Consider the following 10,899-nt stretch of genomic DNA (forward strand, 5'->3'; position numbering starts at 1 on the left):
GATGTTGTAACTAAGGCTCCATTAGGCAGTTTGACTGTAATTGGCTCTATTCTTTTGAGGCATTGGAAAAACTCTCTATTATGGCAAACATGATCTGTGGCCCCTGTATCAAGAATGAATAAGTCAGGACTAAGAATGTTTCCAGTGATACCTGCACTGATGGATGACTCAGTTGTCAAGTGATTGACTTGAGGCATGGATGCTCCTTGTAATAGAGCCAACAAAGCTTTGTGTTGAGCAGGGGTGAAGGATAAACTAGTCTGAGTTGAATCTTTGTCTCCATGAGGCTCAAGCTGACTTGTATCATGAGGTCCAGACTGTGCCATATTGATGGAGCTCTCTTGTTTCCAATGAGGTGGGTAACCATGCTTTTTGAAGCATGTATCAACTGTGTGGTTAGTCATGCCACAGTGAGTGCAAATTCTGGATCCTCTTCCTCTACCACCATAAGATCTACCACCTCTACCTCTGCCTCTAGAACTGGTGCTGGTAGATGCATGTTGGTGTGTGTTGTTAGCAGTGGAATTGGCATTAGGGCAAGCAAGGAGTTTGGACTCATCAATGGAGATGGCAGCCTGTCTTTCTTGCTGAACAAGTAACGAGTAAACTCTGCATAAGTTTGGAAGAGGCTCCATGAGCATAATCTGAGATCTAACAGCTGAGTATTGTTCATTTAAACCCTTAAGAAACCGAATTACTTGGTCACCATCATGGTAAGCTCGAATTTTGGTAATGGCTAGGCAAGTGGAATCACACAAACACTCCGGAATTGGACGAAAATTGTCCAATTCTTGCCATAGTTTCTTGAGCTTAGTAAAATAAGAGGAGATGGAAGCATCACCTTGCTTCAAATTGTAGATCTCTTCTTGAATGTCAGAAATGCGAAATACATCGCCTTGATAAAATCGTGCTTTGAGTTCATTCCATATTTCTTCTGCAGTTTCCATCCATAAGATACTCTGTGCAATTTCAGATTCAACTGAATTATGAAGCCAAGACATGATCATTGTGTTGCATCTATCCCATGCAAGAGAGTTGACATCTTCATCCATTGGCGGGGGCAAAACACCATTGATAAAATGAAGCTTGTTCTTGGAACGCAAAGCCATGGTCATGGATCTTGACCAAGAATGATAATTGTTGGGTGATAACAATGGAGTGACTAGGATTAAGGCAGGATTTTCGTTCGGATGCATGAAATAGGGGTTAAGGGTATCAGTTTGATAACCTTTGTTCGTAGCTTTGGATGAAGCAGTTCCATGAATATGAACGCCATGGATGCTAGGAGTAGAATCTGCAGAGCTTGCTTCAGACATGTCGCAGTAATGGAGAAAAAGGAATAAAGAAAAAGAAGAAGTGCACAATGATGAGATGAGTAAACAGAAGCAGCGGAATCAAGAAAATGTCGATGATACCATGTTAAGCTTCAAGCTTTCTCTATAGAGAGGAGTACAAAGAAGAAGAAGAGAGATAGAAGATAGAATAGATTGTTTATTACTCATCATCATGAACTCTACAAACTGAGTTTACATTCTATATATACAACACTATGCCATAACTGAATGTAACCACCTAACTAACAGAAAAACTGAAAAGCAGTTAGGTGGATTGTATGCATGGAGTCGTATCGTAACTATCATGTGGTTCCTCTATCTTAACAGGGAGACCAATCAACACACTATCATCAACACTTACACCCGAACTCGTCGGAACCCTAATCCAACTCCTTCACCTCCCACTGTAATCGATAAACCAGTAGTAGTCAAGAACAAGAAGAGAAGCTACGCTCAGTTCCATTTGGAATTAGGTCAATCCGATTTCCTGTTACGCGCGTGTTCCACTTGTGGTATTGAGTTCACTCCCGGAGACGTCCAAGACGAGAAACTACACGCCCAATTTCACAAACGTTATACGCAAGGAATCCAATTCAGAGTAATAACTAAATTCAAATTCCCCTTTTCTCATCTCTATAATTTGATTCCTCTGTCAATTGATTATTTATTTTTTCTTTAGGGTTGGAATAATGAAAGGGTTATTTCTTCTGATAAAAGTGGTCGACTTATTATTGGTGTTGGATAATGATCCGTCTTCTCACAGGAACAAGGTTATCCCCATTTCTGATGAATTGTTGGGTTTTGAAGTGTTGAATGGGTTCTTGTGAAATTGTTGTTATGGCAGGTTCAAGAAGTTGTGAAGATGATGGAAATTGAGATGGGAAGTGGATGGATAGCGAATCAACACTGTAAGGTGGCTAGTATTCTACTTCATCTCAAAAAACTTACAGTTTAGATTTAGATTTTGGTACTGTTTAGATTAGCTTTTGAATTATATAAGTGTGCTTGGTAGCTTCAATCACATTAGCTAAAATTGATTATCTAGGTAGGTGTATACTTGATTTTAACATATTGGAAGTGCTCGAGTAGAATTGATTCTAAATTGTATGCTTAGTTTAACATATTGGAGCTTTTTCCTTCAAATTGTTTTTTGTTCTTAAATGTATTGTTCAGCTCGGTGTTATAGAATATCCCTAACACTTTTAGTCATAAACAATTTTGATCAATGCAAGAACAAACATATATTTAAGTTTATGATTATTCATTTATGGAAAGATGCTTTCAAAGGTGTAGATATTCATGGATATCAAATGAGACTTGAGAGAGGTTCTGCATATTATAATTTATAAGCAATGAATATTTGTTACTATTCCAACTCTGAAAGTTTTTCTTATAATGACTATGCTGTTTTTAACATGTGAAAAACATCATGTTAGGTTGTTATTAGCTATAGCCTTGCATGTAGTTAGTATATTATTGTATATACCTACGTTAGTAGTAGTTAGTTGCATATACATACTTTTTGTTATGTATAAATAGTCTCTGTATCTATTTCTAACATTTAATGAAACAGTAATACATTTTCTTCCAATACACTTCTTTTTTTCTTTTCTCTCTTCCTTCTTGAATGCATCAGTTTCTTCTCTCTCCATGATGAGATTTTTCATCATTGACAGTTGTTTTATATATTATTGATTGGCATGTTTGTACATATACAGGTTTATTTGTTCATTTCTCTCCAGAAGGTTGTTGGGTGCGTGATTGCAGAACCAATCAAAGAAGCATTTCCAGTTTTGTCTTGCTCAGATGACGGACAATCAGCTAGCGCAAAGAAAAGGGAGAAGAAGCTGTCTCCAACCACTCTCCAATTTGGGAATATTGTTTTTCAAAGGGAATTTGGAAAAAGAGCTGCGAAAGTGAATGTGAGTGATTCTATGGATGGTAGGGAAATTGTATGTGAAAGCAAACCTGTTGCTGCTGTTTGTGGTATTGGAGCCATTTGGGTCACTCCCTCCAACAGAAAAAAACACATTGCTAGCCAATTGCTGGATGCCGTGAGGTAAACAAAACTTGGTTTAGTTGTTTCTCATGGAAATAGTACCCTGCAATGTCTGAATAGTACATAGATTTGTGTGACAATAACAACAATTGGATTCAAATACTACACAAGCAATGGAGTAATATCACATCTTTTAGGCATTTAGACTTAGTACTAACTATTTTGAATTAGTGTTAATTGGTTTATTATTCTTTGTTCAATTTCCGGCTAGTTGATTCAATTTTTTTCTGCACTAAATTTATAACAGGAAAAGATTCTGCACAGATGAGCTAGAACGTCCTCAGCTAGCATTTTCTCTACCAACCTCGGTTGGGAAGGCATTAGCCTGTAGTTACTCTGGTACTGGATCATTCTTGGTGTATAAAGCAGTTTAAACAGTGAGTAAACACATGTTGAAATCAAATGAAGAAGTGTAGATGACATGTTCTTCACTTTCTGTCGGTAAATGTTTAGGCAAAACCTTATTGCGTGTAATGGAGGTTGAGTAAGAGATTTCATATGCACTTAAAAATGTATTTATATTTGTATCTTCAGTTATATATGACATTAGCCATTAATGGTTGTTGTAATGAGCCACCATCAATGAGAATGTTTGTTAGTATTTGATTATTCTCCTGTAGTATGTCATGCTGAGTTCCGTTTCAATTCATTTGTCGAATTATTTAGATATGGATGAAGGGTGCTATTTAAGGTGGAAACAATTGATCATGTTTGCGCTTATTTCATAAAATTGATCCTCAAATGTGAGTCAAACCCGTTGTACTAGAATAAGAATTGTTAATTAAACCATTTTTCAGACCATCTTTACTAAGTATGCTGAGAACAAAATGTTGATTATCTTGGTGTTATTTAACTACTAAACACTGTCTTCACTATAAACACATTAGGTAAGACTTTGTCGAAATAATCACATACTTTTGCAACAATATAGATTTCCCTTTGTATAATTTAAATCTATCATATAAAACCATTTTTCTCAAATGTGAATCAAACCCGTTGTACTAGAATAAAAATTGTTAATTAAACCATTTCTCACTGGTTTTAAAGTTACAATTTTTCTGTCAATGCTTTTTTGCCTGAGACGACAGCACCAGTTGCAACTTTTTGTGCTTATACGACAGTTGCCGTCCGATCTTCTGATCAAAGGGGGTCAATCTCTTGAAAAGGTGAAATTGCAGTGACAAATTTTCGATCTCTTTCGGATGATATTAATTTGAACACATTGCTATACTGGGGAGGATGACCCTTATTTCCCTATACCACTTTATCTGGAAAAGGGACTAACCAATGAAGTATGACTATGCATTCTAGATCTTTTAGTTTTATCGACACTGTCTGTTTTGAGATTGTTTCATTCTACTATCCTTTCTTGAAAATTGGGTGTGAAAGCATGTTCAAATACTTCTGCTGCTAAATCAACTTCCGAAACTAATGCTCAGGTATTCACTTTTTCCAATTACTTTGCTGTTATGGTGGTTTAATAATTGTTTTATTTGTTTCTAATGATTTCATTGGTTATGTAGAAAAATACTTATTTGTAGCAGCTGGAACTAGATATGAAGAATAGACAATCTAGATTAATGGATGTCAGTGGGAACTCTCAGTGGAGATATTTAATCTGGTAATAATTGTTTAAAAATCAGTAAATGGCTTTCTTTGATTATAACAATAACAATTGTAGTGGCCACTAATTACAGCCACTAAGAATCTGGTAATAATTACTTTCTTTATTAAGATCGATGGTGTTTGAATCAGGGGGCATGTCCTGGCGCGTGCGGCTGTTAATTGTGAGAAACCAAAGTCTGGGTCAAAGCACCAATATGCCGAGTTCAAATCAACAGATTAGTTCTAAGTTAGGTGTCATTTATCGGATCCAAGGGAGGTTCGATTTGATTGAGGATCTGTTTGAATGATTGATTGAGGGGATTATCAGTTGGTCGCAGCTCCTTCGCTCATTAGATAGCGTAGCTTTGCATCTGATTTCTATCGCATCAAGTAATCTGTAGCCTGAGGCTGAATGTTTCTATCGATGTTTCGAGCCTGATTTGAATCAATGCTGCAGCATTCAGGGCAGCCTTTCATGTGCATTTTGTTGTTGTTGTTTGACTGCGTATGATGTGCATTTATATCGAACCGCTTAAAATACCAGTGGAATAGTATTCCAATGTTTTAGCTTTCTGGTTGGAACTTGGAACAATGATTTTGGTGTTAATAGCTTGGTTTATTATAGGTAGGGGTGGCAAAATGGATGGATCGGATGGATATGGATTGGATTGCTAATGGATGGATCTAATCAATCCATTAGTCCATTAACAATCCACTAAATCTTCATCTAAAAAGTCCAATCCAATCCATCCATTAAGATTAAAATCCAATCCAATCCATCCATTAATATTTTTTAGTGGATGGATGTCCATCCATCCAAAACATTTATTTAAATATTTTAATTAATTTTTTTAATAATTTAGATTTTAAAACTTTACAAAAACTTTTTTTTTTAATTTCTCTAGAATAATATTTTTACAATATATAGATATAATAGATTCATGTATTATATTTATTCATAGTTTATAATATTTAATAGATAAGTTTTTGATAATTATTTGGTAGTGTTATTCTATTTCATTTCTCTCTTTTTTTTTAAATGTTATTTCTAATTTTTAAGTACTTTCGTCCCTCGAATTGTGAAATGACAATCACCATCATCTAATTACAATTTCATTTAATAATTGGAATGATATCTTATTTCTCCTTCAATACTTAACTACTGTATTGAATTGTAGAATTTTTCAATTCTATTTTGAAATATGATTTCCAATTCAAATGAATTGAACAACCGCACAGTGTTTTTCAAATTGAAATTCCACCACTTCCTCGATTTTCAAAGTGACGTTCTTTTACTACACTCTTTTCTCTCTCTCTCTCTCTCTCTATATATATATATATATATATATATATATATATATATATATATAAAATAACTTTTTCAAGAAAAAGATTTTTTTTTGAAATTTTAAAATAAAGTTAAAAAAAATCCATTGGATTTATTAAATGAGATGGATGGATCGAATCCATTCATATAATTAAATGGATGGATTGAATCCAATCCGTTAACTAATTATTTAGTTGATGGATGGATTGGATGGATAAATTATTGGATGGATTGGATGGATTTTCCTTTAATGGATTTTATTGCCACCCCTAATTATAGGGTATATAATTTTCTTTCTGTAACAGGGAACTGATAAACACATCGTTGTGTCGACAACATATATGTCGATATTCTATTCAATGTTAACGGTCAACCATACTTAAAATTTGTACTCCAAACAAAAACTTGTGCTCCTAATGATGCAGCGGACGCCATGCTCTGAGAAAGCGACTTGAAGAGGTATACATACATTTTTATTGTGGCTAATGGTCCTTGAATGATTTCTTTAGTTTTATGAGTTACTCTCTGTTGTTTCAACTTGGATACGAACTTAAAGACGACCAAGTTGAGAGTTTGTTTTGGCATTTCAAAGTTGTGGCTGATCAAAAGAATTGTGGCTGAGCAAAAGTTAACGGGTGATTTTATCCTGTTCCATTTCATTGACTCAATCAACAAATTGGGTTTATACTTAAACTTTCTCCATTCAAATAGTGATAATAATTTCTTTAACCATCGTTGTCTGATGTCCGATAATGTTCATTCCCCAAACTTGGCTTACATTCTATGGATTTACCGACTAGATATATCTTTTATGATTAAGCTACACAACACACTGTACTTGCATTACGGTAAATAATATTTGAAAGATTTCTATATTGAAGGAAGCATGGATTTCTAATGCTTAAGTTAGCGACGAGACATGAAGGTTACAAACAGAAGGAATCGGTAATGATATTTTTTATATTGTTGTCATCATGTGTTTGGAAATGAAAAGTTTGTATTGATGTTTATTATGCATGCACATGATATTGGTTTGAGAAGATGGATTCTGCGACTTTCCAGCATCAGCAGCAGCACCTGAAATCAACTCTGGTGGTGATTGTCCTAACTCATCGTCATTGATTTACGGGAACTGTGAATTGATTCAGCCTTACAAAGGTCTTCAACCTGAGGTTTTCTTCAAGATGTCACATGACGTCTATAACTATGGAGAAGGGTATGAATCTTAGTAACATTCCCAAATTGCTTATTCTTGAAAAAGTTGGAAGAAAATAGGCTTAATTATAGGCATAAATGGATATAATGATCAATAAATTAATTTCTTGTCAGCATGGCATAATTCAGAAGACTCGGAGAGTAAAAATAAAACTAATATTGTATCTTGCATTCTTGTATGTTTTATGTTAACAAAGTAAAAAATGAAATGATGCATACTATTAATATTATTATAATCATAGTTAATGATTTTTTATTAAAAGTTACATGATACAGAATGTTTATTTTACAGCACCCTAGAACTTGGGAAGCTCAATTCTTGTCTGGTATAAAGGTATGAATGAAATTCCTACTTAGATTTCACACAGTATCTTCTATCTATATTTGATTCAATTAATTATAAATTATATATATTTATGTTGCAGACCATAGACCTCATTGCTGTTAGAGAATGTGTTGTTGTTCAATTAGAAGCTGTTCACAAGGTTTCATCTCTCTCTCTCTCTCTCTCGATCTCGATCTCTGATAACACGATTTTATATCGTATATTTAGCTTAAAATCCATAGATATTTATAGCATTTTCCGTTTATTATGTTAATTTATTATGATATTACGCGTGTATTTGCTTCGTTTCAGGTTTTACACTTCAATTACGACTATTTGCGAAAAGGAAAGAAAATTGAGCTTAAATGACCAATATTTATGCCTAAAAGATGAAAAGGGAGTGCTGAAGTGAAAGAAGGGTGCAATTAAGGACCCAAAGGCCCAAAAGAGACGAACCAGCCCACAAAGGAACAAAAATGCGTAGCCCAAACCATGCAAGCAAGCGGAGACGCACGTCTCCACGTTCTCTTCTGCCACGTCACCAAGAGGAGACGCCCGTCTCCAACTGCCCCTGTTTTTCCTCCACTTGAGACGCACGTCTCAAGTCAGTCAAGAGCACTTCCTGAAGAAGCGGAGACGCACGTCTCCAAGTCCCAGTCAGAAAAGCTCCCTCAATTCACGGATTCCAACTGCAGAACCTCTCCTATAAATAGGACCTGCTATCTCACTTCCAAAGGGTCCGATTTCCTGCCAACGAAGTGCTGCCGAAATTGTACCGCGAACTGCTTTTCTTTATTCTGCTTTCATTCAACCGTTTATTTTCTCACAACGATTTCTACACTGGAAATTGTTGTGAACTTTTTATAGATCTAGCCTTACGTTAGATTTATCGTTTTATTTCCTTGTTTTTATTTTCTGCCATTTAAATTCCGAAGAACGATCCAGCCAACTTGTGGTGGAAGTTCAGTACTTGAAGATCCAGTTACCATTTATTTTATTCAGGTTTTTATTTACCGCCTTATTTATATTTGTTTGCATGATATATTATATGCCATTTAATATGCTTATTATTATGAACCGAACCGATTTACGCATGTTTAATCGTATTAATATGTCTGGCTAAATTACTAAAGGTGTCGGTATGTAAAGTAAGTTAACCGTAGGGATCCAAAATAAATTGGCTTAATTATGTTTTATTAATTATCACTTATTTTTGGTTTATATGTCTAATTTAATTAGTAAGTCTTAAAACCAATAGAGCGAAAGTTTGAGGGGTTAGGACGGTCAAAGGTTAAAATCAATAGAGCGAAAGTTTGAGATCTTTAACCAGATAGTAGACATAGGACATTAGTTTTAAGGATGGCGAAAGCGTATTAAAACTAATTGGAACTTATCTATTTTCAAAAATTGTTTTTACACTCGAGCGGGATGGCGAAAGCGTACGTTAGGGTTATTAGCTTGCTCCGAGTCAACAGAGCGAAAGTTTGAGATTAAGAGATTTAAATAGATAACAACCTCGTAAAATAGGCATTTTATTAATTACATTGTTTCCAAAAAGCTCATCTAAAATCTAATGGGATGGCGAAAGCGTACATTAGGATTAGGATAGTAGTCTGAATCAACAGAGCGAAAGTTTGAGACGAGGATTTTTAATCAATGGAATTAGTAAAGATTTTTAATTTAATTATGCAAAAGCCAATGGACCTTCGGATTACCTTTAGTTAAACGAAATACATACTGATACCTGTCTTTTATTATTATTCTTTATTTTCTCACAATCATTTTCCCTTAGGAACAATCAAAATTTTAGTACTCCTAGCTTTACATAGTAACCTTAGATAACGGTAGATCGATTCATAGTCCCTGTGGATTCAATATCTTTTAAAACTACACGACACGACTGTGCACTTGCAGTTATCAGATTTATAGACACATAAAGTCGCAATCAAGTTTTTGGCGCCGTTGCCGGGGACTATTTAAGTCGATATCGTAACTCACTGTTACACCGTAGAGACTAGGAAAATTCTTCCCTTTCTTTCTGAACGATTGTATGCCAAATACTCGTTCACAAGGAGGAGATTTAATACAACGAATTAACGAGATCGAACGTTTCATTAACGTCAAACGACGAGCTCACAATCTTCCCGAAGTAGCAGAAATTCCGATTAATCAGGAATTGATTTTTACTGATCAAATTAATCAAATCACCCCGAAGTTAGAGATGGCTGCTATTCGTCCTCTTAGAGACTATGCCGCTCCTTCGCGCGCTGAACCGCATTCGAGTATCGCACCACCTGCGATTGAGGCAAACAATTTCGAACTCAAACCTTCGTTGGTCCAAGCTGTTCAACAGAATCAATTCTCTGGAAGCCCTGTAGACGACCCCAATCTCCATTTATCTGTGTTCGTGCAATACGCCGACACTATCAAAGCCAACAACGTTAGTTCCGAAGCTATTCGATTACGCCTTTTCCCTTTCTCCTTGAGAGATAGAGCGAGAGCGTGGCTTCAATCCCTGCCTTCCAATTCCATAACTACGTGGGACGAATTGAAGAGAGTATTCTTAGCGAGATACTTTCCGCCTAGCAAAACTGCTATGCTTAGAGGTCAAATCAACGGATTTACCCAGAAAGATAACGAATCGCTCTTCGAAGCTTGGGAACGTTACAAGGACATGCTTAGAATATGCCCTCATCATGGACTCGAACCATGGCTGATCATCCATACTTTCTATGGTGGTCTCTTATATAACACTAAAATGACTATAGATGCCGCTGCTGGCGGAGCATTAATGGACAAACCCCATGATGAAGCATACAAACTCATAGAGAACATGGCACAAAACCATTACCAATAGGGTGGAGAACGAGCCGCTCTAGAGAAAGCCCAAACCAAAGGAGGAATGTATGAAATAAGTGGTATAGACCGCGTTAACGCTAAAGTAGACGCTTTAACTCAAAAGATCGAGAACTTAACCATCACTCCTTCAGCCACCGCTGCCGCTGTAACACCTAACTGCGAGATTTGTGGATTG

At 35.7% G+C, this 10,899-nt stretch overlaps 1 protein-coding gene, 1 long non-coding RNA gene, 1 other non-coding gene and 1 pseudogene across 3 annotated transcripts; 2 read left to right on the forward strand and 2 right to left on the reverse strand.

Moving 5' to 3' along the window:
- Window positions 1-303: 303 nt before the first annotated feature.
- Window positions 304-1,316, reverse strand: LOC131631538 (uncharacterized). The gene is made up of 2 exons (XM_058902334.1): window positions 467-1,316; window positions 304-368 (listed from the first exon to the last, which is right to left on the reverse strand). Exons 1-2 carry the CDS (start codon window positions 1,314-1,316, stop codon window positions 304-306), a joined length of 915 nt encoding a protein of 304 aa, XP_058758317.1.
- A 243-nt stretch (window positions 1,317-1,559) lies between these two features.
- LOC131631557 (protein CHROMOSOME TRANSMISSION FIDELITY 7-like) lies at window positions 1,560-4,002 on the forward strand (annotated as a pseudogene).
- Window positions 4,003-5,038: 1,036 nt separating this feature from the next.
- On the forward strand, window positions 5,039-7,783 carry LOC131631559 (uncharacterized). The gene is made up of 3 exons (XR_009292732.1): window positions 5,039-5,623; window positions 6,605-7,270; window positions 7,367-7,783. It is a non-coding gene; the product is annotated as an uncharacterized LOC131631559 (long non-coding RNA).
- Window positions 7,784-10,461: 2,678 nt separating this feature from the next.
- LOC131631572 (small nucleolar RNA R71) lies at window positions 10,462-10,568 on the reverse strand. The gene has a single exon (XR_009292735.1). It is a non-coding gene; the product is annotated as a small nucleolar RNA R71 (small nucleolar RNA).
- Between the last annotated feature and the right edge of the window lie 331 nt (window positions 10,569-10,899).

The sequence above is a fragment of the Vicia villosa genome, unplaced genomic scaffold, assembly GCF_029867415.1.
Source record: "Vicia villosa cultivar HV-30 ecotype Madison, WI unplaced genomic scaffold, Vvil1.0 ctg.000843F_1_1, whole genome shotgun sequence".
Classification (NCBI taxonomy): Eukaryota; Viridiplantae; Streptophyta; class Magnoliopsida; order Fabales; family Fabaceae; genus Vicia; species Vicia villosa.

Bases quoted from the DNA above. Each gene is read 5' to 3' on its own strand.
- LOC131631538 (XM_058902334.1), bottom strand. From the start codon at position 1,316: ATGTCTGAAGCAAGCTCTGCAGATTCTACTCCTAGCATCCATGGCGTT. The intron at 369-466 runs GTAGAGGTGGTA...TGCTTCAAAAAG, and splicing joins CACCAGTTCTAGAGGCAGAG to CATGGTTACCCACCTCATTG.